The 26,605-nt window shown below is 51.7% G+C and overlaps 1 protein-coding gene across 1 annotated transcript in view; it reads right to left on the bottom strand.

Annotated features, from left to right (window-relative positions):
- The window catches only part of LOC147096791 (uncharacterized), a 45,788-nt gene extending 31,704 nt beyond the window's left edge, over positions 1-14,084 (bottom strand). Inside the window, exons 1-2 of the mRNA XM_085973131.1 lie at positions 14,077-14,084; positions 13,599-13,972 (exon numbers count right to left, since the gene is read on the bottom strand). Of these exons, the coding sequence (XP_085829257.1) occupies positions 13,599-13,972; positions 14,077-14,084 (382 nt within the window). The remainder of the gene's footprint in view (positions 1-13,598; positions 13,973-14,076) is intronic.
- Between the last annotated feature and the right edge of the window lie 12,521 nt (positions 14,085-26,605).

The following is a 26,605-nucleotide window of genomic DNA, read 5'->3' as shown; positions in this document are numbered from 1 at the left end:
AGGAACTGTACCCCAGTGAGAGTCAGCACCTTCAGGAACTGTACCCCAGTGAGAGTCAGCACCTTCAGGAACTGTACCCCAGTGAGAGTCAGCACCTTCAGGAACTGTACCCCAGTGAGAGTCAGCACCTTCAGGAACTGTACCCCAGTGAGAGTCAGCACCTTCAGGAACTGTACCCCAGTGAGAGTCAGCACCTTCAGGAACTGTACCCCAGTGAGAGTCAGCACCTTCAGGAACTGTACCCCAGTGAGAGTCAGCACCTTCAGGAACTGTACCCCAGTGAGAGTCAGCACATTCAGGAATGGCACCCCAGTGAGAGTCAGCACCTTCAGGAACTGTACCCCAGTGAGAGTCAGCACCTTCATGACAGATCACGAAAACTGAAAACCCAACGCAGGTGAAATCTTCCACCATGTCCGGGGTACGGCAGGTCCCAACCGCCACACCTAAGAGAACCCGGAAATCGCGAACCTCCACAACTGTCAAGAAAGTCGTTTGGTGAGCATTCCCCTGGTCCTCTGGAATCCAACCTAGTCAGTGTACTGGGATTGGGAGGGGTGAAGTATTTTGTCTATTGTCATTCTCCAGCGTAGATTCCGAAGTGTTCCCCCTTTTAGAGTGATAAGATTTATTGTGTTGTGTATATTTTCCTGTCTCAAATAAAATCCAAGTTTTTTCACCAACTCAATTGTCTGTTGCAATTTCATTACAACCCCCAAAAAAGTCCAAAGTCTAGAACCAAGGGAGTGGGAGTGATTCAAACCTCTCAGGGAGTCAGAGGCAAAGCTGACCACACACAACACCCCTTACAACTCTCACTGGGGTACAGTTCCTGAAGGTGCTGACTCTCACTGGGATACTGTTCCTGAAGGTGCTGACTCTCACTGGGATACTGTTCCTGAAGGTGCTGACTCTCACTGGGATACTGTTCCTGAGGGTGCTGACTCTCACTGGGGTACAGGTACTGAAAGTGCTGAATCTTACTGGGGTACAGTTGCTGAGGGTGCTGACTCTCACTGGGGTACAGGTACTGAAAGTGCTGAATCTTACTGGGGTACAGTTGCTGAGGGTGCTGACTCTCACTGGGGTACAGGTACTGAAAGTGCTGAATCTTACTGGGGTACAGTACCTGAAGATGTTGACTCTCTCTGGGGTACAGTTGCTGATGGTGCTGACGCTCACTGGCGTACAGTTCCTGAAGGTGCTGACTCTTACTGGGGTACAGCTCCTGAAGGTGCTGACTCTAACTGGGGTACAGTTACTAAAGATGCTGACTCTCTCTGGGGTACAGTTCCTGAATGTGCTGACTCTCACTGGGGTACAGTTACTGAAGGTGCTGACTGTTACTGGGGTACAGTTGCTGAAGGTGCTGACTCTCACTGGGGTACAGTTCCTGAAGGTGCTGATTCGCACTGGGGTACAGTTCTGAAAGTGCTGATTCCCACTGGGGTACAGTTCCTGAAGGTGCTGACTCTCACTGGCATACAGATTCAGAAAGTGCTGACTCTCACTGGGGTACAGTTCCTGAAGGTGCTGACTGTCACTGGGGTAAAATTCCTGAAGGTGCTGACGCTCACTGGGGTACAGTTCCTGAAGGTGCTGACTCTCACTGGGGTACAGATCCTGAAGGTACTGACTCTCACTGGGGTACAGTTCCTGAAGGTGCTGACTCTCACTGGGGTACAGTTCCTGAAGGTGCTGACTCTCACTGGGGTACAGTTCCTGAAGGTGCTGACTCTCACTAGGCTACAGTTCCTGAAGGTGCTGACTCTCACTGGGGTACAGTTCCTGAAGGTGCTGACGCTCACTGGGGTACAGTTCCTGAAGGTGCTGACTCTCACTGGGGTAAAATTCCTGAAGGTGCTGACTCTCACTGGGGTAAAATTCCTGAAGGTGCTGACTCTCACTGGGGTACAGATCCTGAAGGTGCTGACTCTCACTGGGGTACAGTTCCTGAAGGTGCTGACTCTCACTGGGGTACAGTTCCTGAAGGTACTGACTCTCACTGGGTTACAGTTTCTGAAGGTACTGACTCTCACTGGGGTACAGTTCCTGAAGGTGCTGACTCTCCCTGGGGTACAGTTTCTGAAGGTGCCGACTCTCACTGGGGTACAGTTTCTGAAGGTGCTGACTCTCACTGGGGTACAGTTTCTGAAGGTGCTGACTCTCCCTGGGGTACAGTTTCTGAAGGTGCTGACTCTCCCTGGGGTACAGTTTCTGAAGGTGCTGACTCTCCCTGGGGTACAGTTTCTGAAGGTGCTGACTCTCCCTGGGGTACAGATCCTGAAGGTGCCGACTCTCACTGGGGTACAGTTTCTGAAGGTGCTGACTCTCACTGGGGTACAGTTTCTGAAGGTGCTGACTCTCCCTGGGGTACAGTTTCTGAAGGTGCTGACTCTCCCTGGGGTACAGATCCTGAAGGTGCTGACTCTCACTGGGGTACAGTTCCTGAAGGTGCTGACTCTCACTGGGGTACAGTTCCTGAAGGTGCTGACTCTCACTGGGGTACAGTTCCTGAAGGTGCTGACTCACACTGGGGTACAGTTCCTGAAGGTGCTGACTCTCACTGGGGTACAGTTCCTGAAGGTGCTGACTCTCACTGGGGTACAGTTCCTGAAGGTGCTGACTCTCACTGGGGTACAGTTCCTGAAGGTGCTGACTCTCACTGGGGAACAGTTCCTGAAGGTGCTGATTCTCACTGGGGTACAGTTCCTGAAGGTGCTGACTCTCACTGGGGTACAATTCCTGAAGGTGCTGACTCTCACTGGGCTCCAGTTCCTGAAGGTGCTGACTCTCACTGGGGTACAGTTTCTGAAGGTGCTGACTCTCACTGGGGTACAGTTCCTGAAGGTGCTGACTCCCACTGGGGTACAGTTCCTGAAGGTGCTGACTCTCACTGGGGTACAGTTCCTGAAGGTGCTGACTCCCACTGGGGTACAGTTTCTGATGGTGCTGACACTCACTGGGACACAGTTCCTGAAGGTGCTGACTCTCACTGGGGTACAGTTCCTGAAGGTGCTGACTCTCACTGGGGTACAGTTTCTGAAGGTGCTGACTCTCACTGGGGTACAGTTCCTGAAGGTGCTGACTCCCACTGGGGTACAGTTCCTGAAGGTGCTGACTCTCACTGGGGTACAGTTCCTGAAGGTGCTGATTCCCACTGGGGTACAGTTTCTGATGGTGCTGACACTCACTGGGACACAGTTCCTGAAGGTGCTGACTCTCACTGGGGTACAGTTCCTGAAGGTGCTGACTCTCACTGGCGTACAGTTCCTGAAGGTGCTGACTCTCACTGGGGTAAAGTTCCTGAAGGTGCTGACTCTTACTGGGGTACAGTTCCTGAAGGTGCTGACTCTCACTGGGGTACAGTTCCTGAAGGTGCTGACTCTCACTGGGGTACAGTTCCTGAAGGTGCTGACCCTCACTGGGATACTGTTCCTGAAGGTGCTGACTCTCACTGGGGTACAGTTCCTGAAGGAGTTGAGTCTCACAGAGGTTGTGTTTGTGGCCGGGGTAAGGCTGAATTAACGACGTGTGTTGGTGGAATGAGCCGTGTCGTGCGAGAATGTGCAAATTAGAATGACTAGCCTTGGCCAGGCGGCTTGCTGTTGCAGTTTATGTAACAAATGATGATTTTAATGGAAATTTTGATGCAAGTCTCCGCTATTTGTCTTATTTTTGACATTGTGGTTATGTTTCTCAGCAGCTCCTTGGAATGGCTTCTCCCGTGATGGTGGTGCGTCTCCCTCGGAGTCCTGATGGAGCGAGCTGAGGCTTTGACCCGAGGTCCCCACGGTACCCTACCCTCGCGCGTTCCTCCATTCAAGCTTCAAACAACTGCCCCAGCTCCAGCCTCGAGGAGGAGCGGTGATCGCTGTCTGCCCTTTGGGAGCGCTTCGGGAAGACTGAAGCTGTCGCCTTGGACCCCGCCACAATGTCCGTTCGCGCGCCGCCCAATCAATCCCCCTCCCCGCCCTCTGTCTCAGGCTGAACCAATACTGTTTGCAATCTCTCTGTGTGCTTCTTGATCCTGAACTGAGCTTCCGACCCTGTTAAGTCTGTGTGTTCCAGTTATGGTTAATATGAATTACTGCACACAGACCACAAGAATAACTTTAACAGGTCTTTACTAGTCGAAGGTCAGGGCTGAACTACACAGCAAATTACTACACAGCACTTATATACCGGTGTGGTCACCACCGGTATTACCGTATACAGCAGCCAGAGAAAGTAGTACATCTCTTAAGGTGGAACAGGCTTAAGTTCTCTTAAGGTGGAACAAGTTACATACACTACAATCCTCCCTTTTTAGCTTAACAGTTATATCCCCATTTAACATAACATAATAACATATATACATATACAACTTCATGTAGAAACAGTTCAAAGGTTCAGTCTCTCAGGAGGCCTCCTGATTCGAGTTGGATAACACCTTTCAGGGGTCTCTGATTCTTGTTGCTGAGGTGACTCCTCTAGTTGGTCTCTTATGTCTTGGACATCATCATCAGGTACATTCACTGCCGAGGTAGATGCTTCAGGTTCACTAACTTCTTCCACGGTTGTCTCTGTCGTAACCATGGGTTCGACCCTTGTTCTTGATTCTACCAGTTGGTCAGCATGACGCCGTATTACATTTTTACCAACATCTACCGTGTACATCAGGGGTCCTTGTCTGGCCCGAATTGTTCCGGATTGCCATTTCTCGTTTCCATAGTCCCTGGCCAACACTGGTTGTCCTACCTCGAAACTCCGAGTGGTCTTGTTATTTATATGCTGGAACTGTTTGTTTTCAACTTCCCTCCGCACATTTGGTTTTAACAAGTCCAACCTGGACCGCAACCTCCTGTTATAAAACATCATGGCAGGACTTTGGTTTGTCACTGCATGAGCGGCGTTTCAATATGCCAGTAGAAACTTGTCCACCTTATGTTGTAGTGGAATCTGATCTTCGCTCATGGCCTTTATTGCCTTTTTGAATGTTTGTACAAATCTCTCGGCCAACCCATTTGTAGCCGGATGATATGGGGCAGAGGTATAATGTTTCACCCCATTCTTCTTCATGAATTTTTGGAATTCTTCTGACACGAACTGTGGTCCGTTGTCGGAACATATTTGTTCTGGCAATCCGTTCCTTGCGAATATCGTTCTTAACACCGCAATTGTCTTTTCTGAAGTAGTGGTAGTCATCTTGATCACTTCTGGCCATTTAGAATGTGCGTCCACCGCAATTAGAAACATGGAGTCCACGAATAGACCAGCAAAGTCAATATGTACACATTGCCATGGGGCTGAAGGCCATTCCCATGGATGCAGCGGTGCAATCGGAGGTGCATTTTGCACTTTTTGGCACCCTGAGCAGCTTTTCGTCAGCTCCTCTATCTGTTGGTCGATACCCGGCCACCACACATAAGCCCTAGCAAGGCTTTTCATCTTGACTCCCCCCAGATGACCTTCATGCAGTTCCTTTAGAACTCTTTCCCTTAACGTAGGAGGAATAATCACTCTCGTTCCATACATCAATGTTCCTTGACAGACGGACAGCTGGTCTCGTCTTGCCGAGAATGCCGGTAACAGAGAATCACCATGTGCTGGCCATCCCTTCACTGTCACCTCGTAGACTCGGGACAGTGTCGGGTCATTCCTGGTTTCTCTTTCAATACTTGCATTGGTGACTGGTAAACACTCGGTGATGGTCGAGTGAAATAACTCAACAGGGTCAACCTTCGTTGTCTCCTCTTCTTCAGGTAGTGGCAGGCGCGACAGCCCATCAGCATTACCATGCTGCTTTCTTTGAATTCTATCTGATATTGATGTGCCCCTAGGAAAAGGGTTCATCTCTGGAGTCTCTGTGCTGTCATCACCGACACACCCTTCTTAGGGTTAAAAATGGATACCAACGGCTGATGGTCTGTCAGAAGCGTAAACTTTTGGCCCTGCAGGTAATGATTAAACTTCTTTACTCCCCACACAAGGCTGAGAGCCTCCCTATCTATCTGAGCATAGTTGCGCTCAGCGGAGGTCAATGATCTGGATGCGAACGCGACTGGCCTCTCCGTGCCATTTGGCAACTTGTGTGAGAGTACTGCCCCAATACCATATGGAGAAGCATCACAAGCCAAACGAATAGGCAGTGTTGGGTTGAAGTGAGCCAACACTTCCTCTGAGGTTATCAATTCCTTGCTTTTGCGAAAGGCCTTCTTACAGTCCTCGCTCCACTCCCATGGTACTCCCTTCTGCAAAAGAGCGTTCAGCGGGTGCAGTACCGTGGATAAATTTGGCAGAAACTTATGGTAATAGTTAATCAATCCTAGGAACGACCTCAACTGAGATACATTAACCGGAGCGGGAGCCTTCACAACCGCTTCGATCTTGTCAGGAGACTTATGAAGTCCCTCCTGGTCAATGACATGGCCACAGTACGAGATCCGCTTCTGAAAGAACTCACATTTCTGCCGATTAACTCGAAGTCCATATTCTTTCAATCTGATGAGCACCAGTTCCAAATTTGCGAGGTGTTCCTCGTCACCCTCTCCTGTAATCAGAATATCGTCCAGGTAACATTGTGTGCCTGGAATTCCCTGTAATACCTGCTCCATGGCCCTCTGCCAAATTGCTGGAGCCGATGCCACTCCAAAAACCAGTCTATTATACCGGTACAAGCCTCTATGCGTGTTGATCGTGAGGTACTGGCGTGACTCTTCCTCAACTTCCATCTGTAAGTACGCTTGCGCCAGGTCTATCTTGGTGAAGTGTTTCCCGCCCGACAATGAAGCGAAGATATCCTCAATCCGCGGAAGCGGATACTGCACCGTGTGAAGCACCGGATTAACAGTGATCTTGAAATCTCCACAGATGCGAAACTTCCCTGGTTCTCCCGGCTTGTTGCTCGAAGGACGTTTCATCACGGGAACAATGGGCGTAGCCCACTCACTCCAGTCTACCTTAGACAGTACTCCTGAACGTTCTAGCGCTTCCAGCTCCGCTTCCACAGCAGGTCGTATCGCATAGGGTACCGGTCTGGCTTTGAAAAATTTTGGTTGTGCATGTTCTTCAATCTTGATGTTTGCCGTAATTCCTCTCAGTGTTCCCAGTCCCTGCTGGAACACCTCTTTAGCATCGTCCAATATTCTGGACAATCGTTTAGGTTTGACATCTGTTTCCCTGGCATCTACCGTTAGTGCTTTTAAGGAATGCCAGTCCATATTCATTTTTCTAATCCACTCCCGTCCCAGTAGTGGTGGACCTCCTTCAGGTAGCACATATAAGTCCATTCCTCGGCTTTCTTTGCCCTTGTGGACCACCTTTACCTCTATCTTTCCGATGGGGTATACTCTTTGCCCCGTGTATGTTTTCAATACAATCTCCGTATCCCGTAGGGGAATATGTTGGAATAACCTTTTGTAATCTTTCTTATTCATGACCGTCAATGCCGATCCAGTGTCCAATTCCATCTTCACTTGGACTCCTGCTATCTGAAGTGTGACCCAAATTGTCTGGAGGTCTGCTTCCTTACCAACGTTGTGTACTCTTAAGCTACCCAGTTCATTACTGCTGGCGTCTGAATCTGACTTCTGTTCGTTCGAACTGTTCTCTGTAACCTTGTGTACCTTTCTGTACTTTCCCTGCGGTGACTTTTTGTTGCCGGTCTTCTCTCCTGACCGGCATACTTTAGCTATGTGACCAAGCCTGCCACATTTTCTGCATTCCTTATTTTTGAACCAGCACTGGTTCTGATCGTGCGTTGTCTTTCCACAACGATAACATTTTACTGTACCCAAGACCATTTGATTTGTGCTGAGTTCCGGTGACCGTAGCTGCATTACCGCCGTGCCTCTCGCTGCGGCTTCGTGCGATGCTGCCATAGCGACAGCTTTATCAAGCGTCAGCTCATTCTCCTCAAGCAGTCGCTTTTGTGTCTCTTCTTTTAACAATCCACACACAAATTTATCTCTTAGCGCATCTGTTAGTCCTGTTCCAAACTGACAGTACTTTGCTAGCTTACGCAATTCAATTAAAAATTCAGCATTGCTTTCATCTTTCAGCTGCTTTCTGCTGTAAAATTTAAATCGTTCCACTAGCATCAGCGGCGTGGGGCTTAAATGATTTTTCAGGACGGTAACAATATCCGCGAAAGTCTTATCCACCGGTTTCTCTGGTGATAGAAGGTGTTTCAATTGCCCGTATGTCTTCGCACCCATTAAGTTTAATAAGGTTAGTGCTTTATCCTCATCTGATATCTTATTTGCTTTACAATAAACTTCTATGCGTTCTACATACGTGGCCCAATCTTCAACATCGGCTTCAAAATCGTTGATGTTACCACGCTTAGGCATCCTTGCAATCTTCTTGAGAAACAAAAAAAAAATTTCTTTTCTTTTTTTTAAATTTAAAAATGGTGGTTTCCCGCGCTTGTCTTCTTCCCCCGCCTACGAAAATGGCGGCTTCCCACGTTTGCCTTTCTCCCCCGCTGGCTGTAATGGCGATTGCTGTATTGCTGCCATTCGCGCCTCCCCAGCAGTTCTCAATTCGTGCCTCCCAGCCCCTCTTGCAGTCCGGTCCTTTCCACCGGCTGCGGCTGAGTTCTCCGCGTTTTTTTTTTTCTCCCGCGCCTTACGCTGTCCCGGTCGCTGCGCCTCGCGGCCTCGGTAGCTGCCCGGCCTTTTTCACCGGTCGCGGTCGAGCTCTCTCTCGACGCTGTTGCGTCTCCCAGCCCGCTTGCAGCCCAGTCTTTTACACCGGCTGCGTTTGCATTCACTGCGGCTCCCGTGCCTTACGCTGCCCCAGTCTCAGCGCCTCTGGCCCCGACTTCTGTCCGGCTCTTTTCCCCGGCCGTGGTCGAGTTCTCCGCCCTTATATCCTCCGTTTTCCCTCCCCTACTCCACAGCCAACGTGGCCGACTTGCTGCTCGTCGCTGATCAGCTTACCCACCACCGTGGTAGAAGGGATGATCACTGCCTGTCGCTGATGGAAGGCTTCGTGTCAGGATTCTTCCTTTGCTCTTCAGACCCGAGTCTTTTCTCAGCAGGATGACGAGGGCGGATGCCTCTTCTCGACACCCATTAAACTGCCCTGGATGTATCTCTGCCGCAGGGTAAGATCGTACTCGTCGCCACTGTTAAGTCTGCGTGTTCCAGTTATGGTTAATATGAATCACTGCACACAGACCACAAGAATAACTTTAACAGGTCTTTACTAGTCGAAGGTCAGGGCTGAACTACACAGCAAATTACTACACAGCACTTATATACCGGTGTGGTCACCACCGGTATTACCGTATACAGCAGCCAGAGAAAGTAGTACATCTCTTAAGGTGGAACAGGTTTAAGTTCTCTTAAGGTGGAACAAGTTACATACACCACAGACCCCATATCCCTCACAAAGGCCACCTTGGTCCAGCTAAGTAACATCTCCCGCCTCAGCCGATCTGCTGCTGAAACCCTCATCCACGCTCTTGTTACCTCCTGACTCCACTATTCCAATGCTCTCCTGGCCGGCCTTCCCATCCTGCACCCTCCGTAAACTTCAGCTCATCCTAAGCTCTTGCTGCCAGTATCCTATCCCTCACCAGCTCACCCATCACTCCTGCCCTGGCTGATCTAATATTCTCCTGAATCCATTCTTGCCCTGGCTGACTACCAGTGGCCCTTGCCTCCAATTTAAGATGATCATCCTCGTGTTTAAATCCTTTCTTGGCCTTGCAACTCCCTATCTCTCGAATCTCCTCCAGCCCTACAAAAAAACCCCTTCAAAATCTCTCCTGCTCTGACTCTGACCATTTGTGCACTCGCTCTCCCTTCACTCCACCATTGGCGGCCGTGCCTTCAGCTGTCTGGGTCCCAGACTCTGGAATTCCCTCCCTAAAAGTCTCCACCTCTCTCTCCCCCTTTACGTCCCACTTTAAAATCCACCTCTTTGGCCAGTCTTTTGTCCATCCCTCCTCACATCTCCTTCTTCGCTCCGTGCATCCAGTTTCCCTCAGATCTCTGCGAAGTGCGTTGGATCATTTTTCTATTCCATGGAATCAGCAGCACAGAAACAGGCCATTCGGCCCAACTGCTCCGTGCCAGTGTTTGTGCGCCACACGAGCCTCCTCCCACCCCTCTTCACCCAAACCTATCTGCCTAACCTCCAATCCCTTTCTCTCTAATGTACTTATCCAGCTTCCCCTGAAATGCATCTCTGCTATTCACCTCAACTGCTCCCTGGGGTAGCGAGTTCCACATGCTGACCACTCATAAGAACATCAGAAATAGGAGCAGGAGTAGGCCATTCGGCCCCTCGAGCCTGCTCCGCCATTCAATAAGATCATCTCTGATCTGATCTTGGCCTCAACTCCACTTTCCTGCCTGTTCCCCATAACCCTTGACTCTCCTGTCGTTCAAAAACCTGTCAATCTCAGCCTTGAATATATTCAATGACAATCACTCGCTGGGTAAAGAGATTTCTCCTGAATGTATTTATTCGGGACTATTTATGGCCCCTAGTTTTTGACCCCCCCACAAGTGGAAACATGTTCGCTATGTCTACCCTATCAAACCCTTTCATATTCTTAAAGACCTCTATTGGGTCTCCCCTCAGCCTTTACTTTTCTAGAGAAAAGAGCCCCAGCCTGCTCAGTCGTTCCTGATGGGTAGAACCTCTCAGTTCTGGTATTGTCCTTGTAAATATTTTTTGCACCTTCTCTAGTGCCTTTAATTTAAGGTGATCATCCTCGTGTTTAAATCCTTTCTTGGCCTTGTACCTCCCTATCTCTCTAATCTCCTCCAGCCCAACAAAAGCCCCCTTCAAATACTCTCTTCCCCTGACTCTGACCTTTTGTGCACTCGCTCTCCCTTCACTCCACCATTGGCGGCCGTGCCTTCAGCTGTCTGGGTCCCAGACTCTGGAATTCCCTCCCTAAAAGTCTTCACCTCTCTCTCCTCGTTTAAGACCCACTTTAAAATACACCTCTTTGGCCAGTCTTTTGGCCATCCCTCCTCACAGCTCCTTCTTCGCTCTGTGCATCCATTCTCCCTCAGATCTCTGCGATGTCTGGGGAAAAGTCCTTGAAGGTGCTGACTCTCACTGGGGTACAGTTCCTGAAGGTGCTGACTCTCACTGGGGTACAGTTCCTGAAGGTGCTGACTCTCACTGGGGTACAGTTCCTGAAGGTGCTGACTCTCACTGGGGTACAGTTCCTGAAGGTGCTGACTCTCACTGAGGTAGAATTCCTGAAGGTGCTCACTCTCACTGGGGTACAGTTCCTGAAGGTGCTGACTCTCACTGGGGTACAGTTCCTGAAGGTACTGACTCTCACTGGGGTACAGTTCCTGATGATGCTGACTCTCACTGGGGTAGAATTCCTGAAGGTGCTGATTCTCTCTGCGTTACAGTTACTGAAGGTTCTGACCCTCACTCGGGGACAGATCCTGAATGTCCAGACTGCCTCTGGGGTACAATTGCTGAATGACTCTCTCTGGGCTCCAGTTCCTGAAGGTGCTGACTCTATCTACGTTACAGTTCATGGAGGTGCTGACTCTCACTGGGGTACAGTACCTGAAGGTCCTGACACTGCCTGGGGTACAGTTCCTGAAGGTGCTGACTCTCACTGGGGTACAGTTCCTGAAGGTGCTGACTCTCAGTGGGGTACAGTTACTGAAGTTGCTGACTCTCACTGGGGTACAGTTCCTGAAGGTGCTGACTCTCACTGGGATACAGTTCCTGAAGCTGCTGACTCTCACTGGGGTACAGTTAAGGTGCTGACTCTCACTGGGGTTGTGTTTGAGGACGGGGTGGGGCTAAATTAAGGACGTGTGTTGGTGGAATGAGCCGTGTCGTGCGAGAATGTGCAAATTAGCATGACTAGCCTTGGCCGGGCGGCTTGCTGTTGCAGTTCATGTAACAAATGATGATTTTAATGGAAATTGTGATGCAAATCTCCGCTTAGAAACTCTCGGAGGCGAAAAGCGCTGGGAAAAGCGCTAGGTGGGAAAAGCGCCGGGAAAAGCGCTAGGTGGAAAAGCGCCGGGAAAAGCGCTAGGTGGGAAAAGCGCTAGGTGGGAAAGCGCTGGGTGGGAAAAGCGCTAGGTGGGAAAGCGCTGGGTGGGAAAAGCGCTAGGTGGGGAAGCGCTAGGTGGGAAAAGCGCTAGGTGGGGAAGTGCTATGTGGGAAAAGCGCTAGGTGGGGAAGTGCTGGGTGAAAATCGCCGACGGTCAGGAGAGAGCCGAGGGAGAGAGCTTGAAGGGTGTCTCTCTGGGGATAGAGAGTCCCCGCGAAGGGTTTAGTGTCGCCGACGGCCAGGAGAGAGTCGGGGGGAGAGAGCTTGAAGGGTGTCTTTCTGGGGATAGAGAGTCCCCGCGACACAAAATACCAGGTGACGATCCAGAGGGATTAAAGGGTAGTTAGAGCATAAGTGTTTGTCTGTTTAGAGCATAAGGCCTAGAAATTCAGGGGCCTGCGCCACCAGTTTGCGCCCAAAGAGGGCTTTTGCGCCACTGTGCAAACCTACCGCGATATTTAGCGGGGCGCTAATGGCGCCGTTAGCCAGTAGCGCTGCACCGCCACCGATGACGTCATCGGTGTGCGCAGCGCCCCGCTATCGCCCCGCTGGCCATATTTGGTTGCTGCCGCCTCCCCCGCGCCGGCCGCAAACAGCGACCGGTACACGGGGCCTTCCTGTGCCGGTAGTGGGGCGAGTTAAGGTGGAGGTGCGGCCGGCCGCTTTTTCGGCGGCCGCCTGCCCGCACCTCCGTCCCCGGCCTCCTAACCCCCCCCCCCGCGGCATTGCCGGCTGTTTCCCGAGAGCCCGGCACTTCTCCTTGGTGCCGGGCTCATTTGCCGGCACTCGCGAGCGGGGATCGCGCTGTTGCAGGCACCTCCCCCTTAAGACTGAGAGGAAGGCCTGCAGTACCGCAGGCTGCCGTGCCGCAGCGGGTGGCGCTGCAGCACTTTACACGCCGATATTCAGTTTCAGCGCCCCAAGCGGGGCGCCGAAACCCTTGTTTAGCGGCCGGCTTCCACTTGGGGCCCTGAAACTGAATATCCCGCTGGCGCAAGTGGCTCCGCGCGCAGCGGTAATTCCGGCGCCCAGGCGAGCTGGGCGCCCCTAACTGAATTTCTAGGCCTAAGTGTTTGTCTGTTTAGAGTGTAAGTTTTGTGTCGTCGTTCCGATAAAGCATAAAATTGGATCCTTGAGAGTCACGGGGTGACCGACACGGACAAGGGTGATGTATTATCTCAAACACCTTGCCTCAGCCTGAATTAAGAGGACGTAGTCCCACGTGACGGCCAGGATCAAGTAGGAGTAGGGAACTGTTGTGTATGTAATATGTATGCTACTTTAACCCTATGGCCAGGGCAGCACTACTTTGTAGGGCGTAGTGATACCGTAGTACCACTCCTGGCCATAGGGGTATAAATAGTACTGCGGGTACTGATCTCCCCTCAGTTCCCGCCTGTGGGTATGAAGTAAAGACCTAAGTTAAACCCTTCCAAGCTGTCTCTTCCTTTTTGTATCAAGTATATGCGCATACTTTACACTGGCGACTAGAAACGTTCGAACTCACCAGTACAAGGTGCAACAAAGGATCGGTAGCAGTACGGGGAGAGAAGCTTCTTACCAGCCTGCAGAGTCCAGCGTCGACCGAAGGAGGCCACCCAGTTCAGGAGGAGCGGCAGCAGCGGAGCGAGAGAGAGAGGTTCCAGCGAAGGCTGCGGCAGCTGAGAGAAGAGGCTGAACGGGCGTTCCAGCCACGGGGCAAAAGTCCACTCAGGGTCAGGTAAACTGCAATCCTTCCCGGGGAACGCGAGCTGCAAGGGCCAGAACAGGCAGGCGATCTGGGGAACAAACGGAGCCACGAGGACTAGCGGGCCACGAGAGGGGAAGGTCGTTGTAATAGCGGCGGTGGCAATAACGGGAGCTGCAAGAAAAAAAATAACGAACCTGGAGAGACGTCGTTGACAGCAGAGGGAGAAAAGGCGGGAAAAGCTCCATCTAGTGGACAAAGGGGAAAAGTTTTTCTCTTCAGCAGTTTAAAATGAACAGCGCCATCTAGTGGACAAAAGGGGGAAAGTTTTTCTCTTAGGAAAAAGAATAACAGCGCCATCTAGTGGAAAAAGGCGGGAAAACCTCTTCAGTAGTTTTAAAAATGGCTAAAGAAGCTCGGTTGTCAGAATTTGTTGCCGACATAGAAGATTGGGACGCATATGTAGAAAGGCATGAGCTTTATTGCATAGTAAACAAGGTGAAAGATGACGAAAAGGCAGCAACCTTATTAAATTTTATGGGGGCAAAAACATACGGTCTGCTGAGGAATCTTCTTACTCCAGAAAAGCCAGCAGACAAAACGTATGCCCAAATTGTTGATACGTTAAAGGAACATTTAAACCCTAAGCCACCATTTATAGCGGAAAGGTACCGCTTTTACAGACGCGACCAAAGGAATGATGAGTCGCAGGCAGCCTATTTGGCTGAGCTCAGACGGTTGTCCAAACATTGCCAGTTTGGAGCCTTTTTGGCGGAAGCGATCAGAGACAGATTTGTCTGTGGCATGTTAAATGAGAGTACACGAAAACGGTTGCTGGCCAAGAAACAGCTCAGCCTAGATCAGGCGATAGAAATAGCATTGGCACATGAAGCAGCAGCACAGGGTGCTGCCCAAATACGACAAAATACAACCGGCTATGACACCCATGAGGTGACATTTCACAAAGGTAAATGCTACCGTTGTGGCAAAACCACCCACGACCAAAGTAATTGTTGGTTTCGTGATAAAATATGCCGGCAGTGTGGGAAAAAGGGGCATATAGCGAAAGTTTGTCGGTCGGGTACGAAACCCAATAGTGGGGGCAATCCGAGCAGTACCAAGGCAAGGACAAAAATACATAAGATATCTGACAGTAGCTCAGACGAGTCACAGGAAGGCACAAAAGCAGAGCCTAAAGGTCTGGGATGTCTCAAGTTATATGGTGTAGACAAAACGGAGGACCACAGCACAATGTGGGTTAAAATGAAGGTAGCAGGCGTCGAAGTTAATATGGAGCTGGACACGGGTTCAGCCCTATCAGTAATTAATGAACAAGATTATAACAGGCTGTTCAAACGCATTCCCTTAAAGGATACCGAAATCAAATTAAAAACATATACGGGACAAAAAGTTTACCCGAAGGGAAAAATGCAAGTAACAGTTAAATACAATGGCAGAAAAGTGCCAGGACTTTATTTATACGTCCTACCAAACGGCGGACCACCACTTTTGGGTAGGGAATGGATAAGAAAAATCCATTTCGACTGGAAGTCGATACACGAGATAAAAGTAGAGACCACCAAGGATGATACAACCATTACAAGCAGGCTGTCGAAACTATTGGCAAAAACGCCAGAGGTGTTCCAACAAGGGCTGGGGACCTTAAAGGACATTAGAGCAAAAATAACTATTGCTCAAGATGCAAACCCCAAGTTTTGTAAGGCCAGACCGGTGCCTTACGCCATCCGGCCAGCTGTGGAAGCAGAACTGGATGCCTTAGAGAGTGCAGGTGTCCTTACAAAGATTGAGTGGAGCGAGTGGGCCACGCCCATCGTCCCAGTTATAAAGAAATCTGCAAATAACACGCCGGGGGAACCAAAGAAGGTTCGCATTTGCGGGGATTTTAAAATAACTATTAACCCAGTCCTGCACACGGTACAGTATCCGCTGCCGCGGATAGAGGACATATTCGCATCGTTAGCTGGGGGTAGACACTTTACGAAGATTGACCTTTGTCAAGCTTATTTACAGATGGAGGTGGAGCAGGACTCGAAAAAGCTCCTAACGATTAACACCCACAAGGGATTGTACCAGTACAATCGCCTGGTATTTGGTGTGGCGTCCGCCCCAGCCATATGGCAGAGGACCATGGAACAGGTCCTACAGGGCATTCCAGGAACGCAGTGCTACCTGGATGACATCCTGGTGACAGGACAAACGGATAACGACCACCTCGCTAACCTGGAGCGAGTACTTCTGCGGTTGCAACAATACGGACTCAGGGCGAACAAGCAGAAATGTGAGTTTTTCCAGGAACGTATCTCATACTGTGGTCACATTATAGATAAGGAAGGCCTGCATAAGTCCCCAGAAAAGATCGAGGCAGTAGTGAAGGCCCCGCCCCCTGAGAATGTATCTCAGTTACGATCATTCTTAGGCCTTATAAACTATTACCATAAGTTCCTCCCGAACTTATCGTCCATTTTACATCCACTAAATTCATTGCTGCAAAAGGGAGTCTCCTGGAATTGGGACGAAGCGTGTGAGGCTGCTTTTAAAAAGGGTAAACAACTCATTACATCAAAGGAAGTGCTCGCACACTTTGACCCAAAAATGCCAATGAGGTTGGCATGTGACGCCTCCCCGTATGGTATAGGGGCAGTGTTGTCACACAAATTTCCCAATGGGACGGAGAGGCCAATAGCATTTGCCTCAAGGTCGTTAACTACAGCCGAAAGAAACTATGCGCAAATCGACAGGGAGGCCCTCAGTCTGGTGTGGGGTGTAAAAAAATTCCACCACTACCTACATGGGCAACGTTTCACACTACTGACGGATCATCAACCGTTGGTGTCCATATTTAATCCAACAAAAGGGGTGCCCCTGATGACGGCCCAAAGGCTACAGAGATGGTCACTGTTCTTAGGAGCACACCAGTACCTTATCGAATATAAGGGTACCAAACAGCATGGCAATGCGGATGGCCTGTCGCGGCTACCATTGCCTGCAGAGATCGAAGAGATAGTACAGGACCCCGTGGAAATATATCATACGGCGGTTATGGAACACTTGCCCATCACCAGCCAATGTATCGAGCGGGAAACACAGAATGACCCGACACTGGCAAGGGTTTACGAATTGACCGTGAAAGGCTGGCCGGCGCAGGGTGACGCATCATTGCCGGCGTTTTCGGCAAGGAAGGACCAGTTGTCCGTATGCCGGGGCACATTGATGTGCGGAGCCAGGGTGGTGGTCCCTCAAAAATTACAACATAAAGTGTTGCGGGACTTACACGAAGGTCATCTGGGGGGTGTCAAAATGAAAAGCCTCGCCAGAGCCTACGTCTGGTGGCCCGGCATTGACAGGGACATCGAGGAAGTAGCAAAAGCATGCCAAGGGTGCCAGATGGTACAGAACGTACCACCCCAAGCCCCACTACATCCGTGGGAGTGGCCCTCAACGCCGTGGCAAAGGATCCACGTGGACTTCGCTGGCCCCTTCCTGGATGCGATGTTCCTTATTGTAGTGGACGCCCACTCAAAATGGCCGGAGGTCATAAAGATGTCATCAACGACAGCCGAAAAGACGGTCGCAGCCTTAAGGACCATTTTTGCCCGAAATGGGGTGCCCGAGCAAGTCTGTTCGGACAATGGGCCACAATTTGTGGCAGAAGAATTTCAAGCATTCCTAAAAAGGAATGGAGTGCGACATTATACGTCCGCACCATATCATCCGGCTACAAATGGGCTGGCAGAGCGATTTGTACAGACTTTTAAAAAGGCCATCAAGGCGATGGGGGAGGAAAGGTTGCCACTACAACACAAGGTGGACAATTTCCTATTCGCGTACCGTAATGCTGCACATACGGTGACCAACCAGGCCCCCGCCGTCATGTTCTTTAATAGAAGGTTAAGGTCTCGCCTCGAATTGCTCAGACCAAACATCCGGAGAGATGTGGAAAACCGAGTATTTCGTAGGGCTCCTGACAGACAGACACGGAGCTTCGAGGTGGGGCAGCAAGTGTTGGCCCGTGATTATAGAAATGAAAAGTGGCGGTCTGGTACGATAAAGGCCCGCCAGGGACCTTTGATGTACACAGTGGATACTGGGGACGGCATAATCAGACGACATGCTGATCAACTTGTGGAGTCCAGAAACCCAACTGATTCACTACCTCAAACGTCTCAGCACATTGTTCCAGCGGAATCATGGCCCAGCTCGTCGCTACAGAAGTCTCAGGATGGCGAGGAGTTCAGCACTCCAGTGAGCTCCACGGCACAGGATGTGCCATCAGACACCGACGACTCCAGCGATGAAGTGGTGACGGAAGTACCGCCGCCTACACCGAGACCGACTAGAGAAAGACGTTATCCTAGTCGAGACAGGAGGCCTCCTCAGAGACTGAATCTATAACATGTTTCTTTTTATATATATATATAGGTAGACAACTCTGATGTAAATATGTTATGTATGTTGTGTTACCAAATGTTATTAGCCCTAGTTATGGTGCATCTGTTGACTTAATTGCACGGGTACGTTTTAATTAAAAGGGGAGGAATGTTGTGTATGTAATATGTATGCTACTTTAACCCTATGGCCAGGGCAGCACTACTTTGTAGGGCGTAGTGATACCGTAGTACCACTCCTGGCCATAGGGGTATAAATAGTACTGCGGGTACTGATCTCCCCTCAGTTCCCGCCTGTGGGTATGAAGTAAAGACCTAAGTTAAACCCTTCCAAGCTGTCTCTTCCTTTTTGTATCAAGTATATGCGCATACTTTACAGGAACCATAAACACCACAGGGTCGTGATCCCGTGACGAGTGAGTGTGCACAAAATAAGTGTGTGGGTGAATGATAGGGTAACATAAGAACTATTGAGAAGTAAGTCAGAAGTTATATAGAATACCTAAAAAGGATGCAGAGATAAAGAAGGAAAAAGATCTAATTTGCAGGCTAACCAATTTGAAAACTCAGCAAGGAAAAAAAACCCAGAGATTTGGAAAGCCAGGCAAAGCTGTTGAGTCACCGAATTAATTTTTTTTTTAGGGTTTTACCGACATGGAGGTTATTGACGTCTATGCCGGGGCAAATGAGATACAGGATTTGCTGAGTGAAAGGAACCTTGAGAATATGCTGGAATTTCAGTTTGTGTGAAGGTGTGTGTTGGCGTGTGAACGTTTTCCTGGCTGTGAATGTTTAAGAAGTTACAATATTCATTTGTCTGAAAGTCTGTCCTTAAAAAAAAAGAAAAATGTCTGTTGTGTGTTTTAGCTCCACCCACTTCTCTGTGTTAAAAAAAAAGCATTTAACCCTTTTGTCTTGTCTTGGATTTTGGAAGTTTTAAGAATGTGCGAATAAGATTGTGCCCCCAGAAGTGGAAAAACTTTGAACTAATTAAATTTAAGCTGGTGTGTAAAAAAAAAACTGAGAAGAACAAAAACAATTTGTTTAACAAAAGAGTAAGGCCTAGAAATTCAGTATCGCCACGTTTGGGGTGCTACAGTCGGGCGTGCGCTAAATTTAGCGCCAGGCGCAACTTAGCGCCACCCTCAGCGAAATTGAGTTGCATCGCCCCAAGAGGTTGTTGCTGCGCTAAAGCAGGCGGTGCACGACTAGCCTAAGGCGCTAAGCCGACCAACCGAGGCGCTACCACTGAGGGCAGGCGCAGCGCAGGTGCGGCCAGTTAGCGGTTGCAGGCAGACACGCTGGCGCCGGTCACCTCTTAAAGGGGGAGGGTCGACTTGGCTTGCAGCCACGCCCTGCACATTGGAGCCCTGATTCTAGGCCTGGACAGACCTGCTGCGACATCACTACGCCTACGACCATGGAGAGGGTGAGGGAGTGAGCGCAGCGCTTCAGTGAGGGGGCCCTGAAGGTTCTGGTTGGCGCACTGGAGCGCAGGCGACCTACCCTCTTTCCTGACAGTGGCAGGAGGCTGCTGCCCAATGAATATAGAAAAGCTTGGAGGGAGGTGGCACACAGGGTGACCTCCAGCAGCATGGTACCTAGGACCCCAACGCAATGCAGGAAGAAGTTCAACGACCTCACTCGGGTTGTCAGGGTGAGTACCCTTTCCAGTATCCTCTTCATCCCTGCATGTGCACCTCACTTCATGGCCAAAGGGTCCTGAAAGCCCCAATGCCCAGCCCTCATCCAACATCTATGGGCCTCTCATGAAACTCACATGCACATTCACCACTTTACACACTGTCAGGGCTATTCCACCATGGGAGGCAGTGCACCCAAGATCAGGGCTTCACACTGTCAGGGCTATTCCACCATGGGAGGTAGTGCACCCAAGATCAAGGTTTCACACTGTCAGGGCTATTCCATCATGGGAGGCATTGCACCCAAGATCAGGGTTTCACACTGTCAGGGCTATTCCACCATGGGAGGCAGTGCACCCAAGATCAGGGCTTCACACTGTCAGGGCTATTCCACCATGGGAGGCAGTGCACGAAAGATCAGGGCTTCACACTGTACTCAGAGCCCGTCCTTTCTCTTGCAGGGCAAGCTGGCCCACAACAGGAGGCAGCAGCAGCGGACCGGGGGAGGCCGTCCTGACCTTAAAGACCTCAGCGATCTGGAGCAGCAAGTGGAACGGATAATGGCAGGCCGGCTGATTGGCCCCGTCGCCACTGGAGATGCCGACCCCATTCTGGACAGCGATGGTAAGGTCATGACCTTTTTGACCTCTCTCTTTCCACTTGTGCCTCACACCAGCATCCTTTGCCACTATCGAACCAATGCAGTGCATTGCAGCACTCATGCCTCCCTCACTGCCGCCCTGTCCTCACGCTAAAGCAACTCTTGTACCTCCCTGCTTTCAGATGCTGAATCGCCAGGTGAGGAGGCGGGCCCTCAAGCTGGCACTGTGAGTGAATCGGAAGGTGAGGAGGAGGAAGAGGAAGTTGGTACATCAGCGCCACCCTCAGCCGAGGCAGCCCATGGCCATGATGGGGACACGTCTTCCCTGGAGGGGAGCAGGGGGGAAGGGTCTGAGGAGGTTGAAGCTCCGGGGCCCAGCGGGCTGCAGCAACGCGGGGGGGGTAGGGAAGCTCGGCGGCCTTCTCCCCGGAGAGTGAGTGCGGCCTCCAGTCCTGCTACAGTGAGCGCAGAGGAGGTGCGGCTCCTTGGTGAAATGGGCACCCAGGCTGAGCACAGGCACACTGAGCTCATGGCTGCAGTGGCAAGGATGCCTGACTCCATAGAGTCACTGGCAAGGAGTGTACAGGAATTCGGGGCAGCACAGGCAAGGAGTCTGCAGGACTTCGAGGCAGCACAGGCAAGGAGTCTGCAGGACTTCGGTGCAGCACAGGCGGCTTCCAGCCAAGTGCTTAGTCGTGCCATGCAGTCACTGGCTGGTCTGATGCAGACACAGATCAGGGCCACATGAGCACTAACTGCTGCCACCCTCGCTGGATCGGCCATGATTCGCCGGAGCCCTCACCGTGCCGCAGCAGCCCAGCAGTCTGTGCTTCAGCAGATTGCTGCGCATGCTTCAGTGCTGACCCGTGCGAGTGCCAGTGTGTCGTCCGACCAGGGAGTGCCTGTGCTCTGTCAGGTTGGCAGCATTCCTGCTGCCAACACTGTCACTCCTCCACTGCAGCTGCCACCACCCGTAGGACAGACTGCTGCTGCCCAAGCAGAGTTGGAGCAGTCAGCAGCCGGGCCCTCCAGGCCCAGAGCTGGTCCAGGCCGTCCCCCAAGGGCATCTGCCGACTCACTATCTGACCCTCAGCAGCCTTCCCCCAGCCTTGCTGCAGCCACTGGGGTCCCATTGCGGAGGAGCTACAGGGCGGGAAGGGGCCAATCTCGGAAGCGAGGCAGATCACCCTCGCAGGCCAAAAAGTAGGAGCTGTGGCAAAATGTGTTTTTTTTGTGAAGGCCGAGGATCATGGTCATTTTTGTTTAATTCTTTTGTTCATTGTCTCCAGGTTGTGAGAACCAGTTATGTGTCTGACTGTTTTTTGGGGGGTTTCTCTGTATTTGTTCATCATGCGGGAGGGGCACAGAGTTTGTTAAATAAATAATTGTCTTTATTCAGATTGTGCATGTTTGCACTTTGAACTATTTGTTGCCTTGACCGGCTGAGGGTTTGCGGAGCGGGTCCATTCATGTTCTTTCAATGGCACAAGCCATTCCCTGAGAGGGGGCCTAGAACCGACTTGCAATAAGCCGCCGACGGACGGCCCTTGCACTTTGTGACTCCCTCCCGTCTTGGTGCTCCTCCTCCTCCTCCTCTGGTGGTCCTCCAATGTCTACTGGCAGTGGCTGAGTCCTGAGGATAGCCAGGTTGTGCAGCATGCAGCACACTACAATGAAATGGGAGACTCGCTTAGGCGAGTACTGAAGGGCTCCCCCGGAATGGTACAGACAGCGGAACCATTGCTTTAGCACGCCGATTGTGTGCTCAATGATGTTCCTGGTCGCTTGATGGCTGTCACTGTATCGCTCTTCAGCAGGGGTGCTGGGCGCACGGAGCGGGGTCATCAGCCAGGTGCACAAAGGATAGCCCTTGTCCCCGAGAAGCCAGCCTCCTGGGTGAGCCGGGGCTTCGAAAATGTCTGCCACAGAAGTCTGGCGCAGGATGAAGGCGTCGTGGCTGCTGCCTGGAAAGCGGGCATTGACAGCTAGTATCAGCTGCCTGTGGTCACACACCAACTGCACGTTCAACAAATGGAACCCCTTCCGGTTGCGGTAATCCTCGGCATTCTCTAGAGGCGCCCGCAAAGCCACATGCGTGCAGTCAATGGCGCCCTGGACCATGGGGAAGCCCGCTATTCTTGCAAATCCCATTGCACGCTCTTGCTGCTTGTCCAGGGTCATGGGGAAGGAAATGTATTGACGTCTCCTTTTGAAGAGGGCATTCGTGACCTGGTGGATGCAGCAATGCACCGCGAACTGGGAGACATTGGCAATGTCCCCAGTAGCGGATTGGAAGGAGCCGGTGGCATAGAAGTTCAGAGCTACTGTCACCTTCACTGCCACCGACAGAGACGTCCTGCTCCTCAGCTGAGGCTGCAGATCTCTCTGAAGCTGGTGGCAGATCTCAGTTACCACCTCCCTTCTGAATCGAAGCCTCTGAATGCACTGTTCCTCAGACATGAGGTAGGAGAAGTGCTGGCGGTATACCCTGGGAGGGTAAGGCCTCCTGTGCCGACGCCTGTTGGCCCTCCTCCGATGGCCATGATTGGAACTCTCTCTCGGCGTCTCTGAGCCCTCTCAATGCAATGGAGAAACCCAACGATTCCACCCATTGCAGCCCCCATTATATGTGGCCACTCAAGGCTATGGCACTGAAAAATAAATCCAACTGCAAAGCTCTGGCCCGAAGCCAGAAGTTCCTGTGCGAGCGCTGAGTCAAAGCAGAAAGCTGTCTCCCTTTGTCTCTCTCTCTCACACAGAAGGAGTGGTCCAAAATGGCTACCACAAAGAATGCAGGAAGAGCCCCCTTTAAATAGCGCCCCCCAGCCCCACAGTGACTGGGAACCGTTCCACTCAACCAGTCGCTGGGAGCGCCAGGCGGAAAGAAGGGGGGCGCCACTGAAGTTCCGGTTCGGGGCGCACCAAGGGTGTTGCACCATGAAATGACATCAGGATCTGCGCGCGCAGCTGAGCGGGCGTTGCGGATTTGCGCCACCGCTAAATGTTCACTGAAGTTCGCGAGAGGCGCAGATCGCGCCGCGCCCGGGCGCTAGCCGCTTCGCGCCCCACTTATCGCCCTCTTAAGGCGCTAGCGGCTGGCGCTGCCAACTGAATTTCTAGGCCTAAGTATCAGTTTAAGATTTAACCTTGGAGTTGCGGTTGCTATGGTGAAATCTTCCAAAACAGTTTGATTTGATTTGTTTAAATGTTGAAAAACTAATTTTTCTCCAGTTATATTCAATGGCCTAGAAATTGAGGTTGCGCTGCGCCGGGGCTTAACGCCGGAAATTTAGCGCCGGTGCTAAGTCGCGCTGTGCGCGCCAAAAATTCAGTAGCGCCGCGCCCAAACGGCTGCCGGCGCTACTGAAGGCTGTTTGCGCCTGAAAACTGGCGCTACGCGCCGCATTGCGGCGCTATTCCGGCGCTGCGGCGCCCGATGCGGTGTGGCAGGCTCGGGAAGTGCAGGCCTCCTCCTTCCGTTAAGGAGGAGCTGCCTGCACCCGGCCGCGGCCCGCGCAAATCTCTGCAAAAATGAGCCCGGCACCTCGGACAAGTGCCGGGCTTGCATCTGTTCCGGAGGGGGTGGGGGAAGAAGTCCGGGGAGGGAGCTGCGGGCAGGCGGCCGGCGGGAAAGCGGCCGGCCGCCACGCCTCCTTAAAGCGCCGGCGCAGACTCCGGCAGCACTCGTTTGCCGGAGTCTTAGTTGCGGCTGCCACTGGCGAGGCGGCCGCAACTGAATTTCGGCTTGGGGCCGGGTTACCACGGCAACCGGGATGCTGCGCACACCGATGACGTCATCGGTGCCGGCGCAGCGCTACCGGTCTACCGCCGCGGAAGGGCCCCAGGCAATTTAGGAACCGGCGCCAATTGCAGCGCTAGGCCCTCTAGCGCCGCAAAATCGGTGCTAAGGGCACTGAATTTCTAGGCCAATGTTTTTATAGTATTTTGGAAAGACATCTGAAGAAAGGACAATAAGAAATATGATGTAATTTACTGTTTTCTGCAAGAATGTGCTATTTTGTTTTCTTTTGTCTGTTCATTGTTGATGCAGAGGATGGGCTTCGGCCTTGACGTTGCAGTTGCCGGTGTGCCTGGAAGAAAATGAATTTGAATGTGAATGTTTGCAGGGCATGAGTGATTGTTTCTTTGTTGAAATGACTTCCTTCTTTCTTTTCCAAGTCGTCGTCGTCATACGTGTCTTCACACTGTTCCCTTTGGGGAACTGTATGAAGCGGTGGAAGGATTTCTGGCCGCGTTAACGCTCCTTCCGTGACCGTAACCATCTTCATACCAGCCATTAGGGTAGTTAGTCCTATGGTGGGAGGGTTTTACATGCTCCCGCAACCCATACAAAGGGTGGGGGGGGGCACCCACACCCACACCCACACCCACGGACGCAAGTATCCCGCTGGATGTCAACCCAGAATTTAGAGCCGGAGCTCCGACTCCACTTGCCGGGACTATCTGGAGCGGTGTTCGAAACCCTACACCTTCTGGCCCCGTGGCAGGGATGCTACCGCAACGCCAAAGGCCCACTCCCTTTTCCAAGTGATACTGGTTGGTTGAAAGGGGGATTGGCTTGGATTGAATTGGAGTTGTGAGGTGGGTTAACCTATTGAAGCCGAACTTTCATTGTGGCCATGGGGTGTGGATTGGTGTAGTCCGAATTGAATAAGATAACACCGCTCCGCGAGAACATCCGATAGTGGCAGGTCCCTCTACAATATTTGATTGACTACGGTACTGGGAGCCCTACAGAATGCGGGACTGAAGTTAAACCCTAGAAAGGTACGGGTAGGGAAGGACGAAGAAATCTACCTAGGATACATAATAACACAAGGGAAGAGACAAATGCCCGAAGACAGATGGGAGGGGCACCAGGACCAAGAGGAAAGCTAGCAGGAGCAGCACGCAACCACTGGCTGTGTGCTTTGATTTCTCACAGTACCGTACTTACAAGCAGCTAGAGATGGCAGCAGGAAGGGACCGTGCCAGAGAGGGGAGGAGGGCAAGCAGGTATTAGGGCTATGTCATTATTGCCGGAACTTTATCCCAGAATATGCAGAAATGGCCCAGCCTATACAGCATTTGATCAAAGGGGGGAAACCGTCCCAGGAGCCGGTGGACTGGGGCCCCGACCATGAAACAGCTTTTGTAAAGTGAAACAAGCCCTTGTAAGTGCTCCTGCCCTGGGATTACCAGACCAGAATAGGCCAATCCACATCTATAACTACCACAGTAAAGATCATTACAATGGCAAGGGACAGGTTAAAAGGGAAGGTCGGCTAGAAGGAAGCCTATTGGCTCAGGTAGCAGACTTGGTGGCTCTCACCAAAGCCCTGAGGTTAGCCGAAGGAAAAAGTGTAAACATATACAGATAGTCGGTATGCCTTTGGGGTGGTGCCTGATTGCATGGTAGCTTGGAGTAGGCAAGGATATATGACATCAGGAGGAGGACCCATAACCTAGAAATTTGGTGGGCTGCGCCACCAGTTAGCGCCTAAAGAGGGCACTCAGTGGCTTTAGCGCCACTGGCCACGCCTCCTGCGATATTTAGCTGGGGCGCTAATGGCGGCGTTAGCCTGTTGCGCTGCGCCGCCACCGATGACGTCATCGGTGTGCGCAGCGCCCCGCTACCACCCCGATCTCGATATTCGGTAGCGCCCGCCTCTGTAGCGCCGTTCGCAATTCGCACCCGGTTCACCGGGCCTTCCTGTGGCGCAAATTAAGGTGGAGGTGCGGGGCGGCCGTTTTTTTCGGCGGCCGCCTGCCAGCACCTCCGTCCCCGGCCTCCTGTTCTCCCGCCGCGGCAGTGCCGGCTGTTTTCTGAGAGCCCGGCACTTCTCCTCAGTGCCGGGCTCTTTTGCCGGCACTCGCGATCTCCGATCGCGTTGGTGCAGGCCCCTCCCCCTTAAGAATGGGAGGAAGGCCTGCAGTACCGCAGCGTGCCGTGCCGCAGCGTGTGGTGCTGTGGCACGTTGCGCTGCGATATTCAGTTTCAGCGCCCTAAGAGGGACGCGGAGCGCCTCGAGCCTCGCCCCGTCTCCCTCTTGGGGCGCTCAAGCTGAATTTCCGGCGGTCGCTACTGCTCTGATCGCTGCACTAATTCCGGCGCCCAGGCGAGCTTGGCGCCCCGTTTGCGGCCCCACCGAATTTCCCCCCCCCCCAAGGATATAATCAAGGAATTAGTAGAAGCCTCTCTCCTACCCCAAGAGTGTACAATAATAAATT

Source organism: Somniosus microcephalus, chromosome 34 (assembly GCF_052327205.1).
Source record: "Somniosus microcephalus isolate GS21.2 chromosome 34, FLI_Smic_1.0, whole genome shotgun sequence".
Classification (NCBI taxonomy): Eukaryota; Metazoa; Chordata; class Chondrichthyes; order Squaliformes; family Somniosidae; genus Somniosus; species Somniosus microcephalus.
Note: the sequence above shows the minus strand (reverse complement) of the source record. Positions and strands in the feature narration are given on the sequence as shown.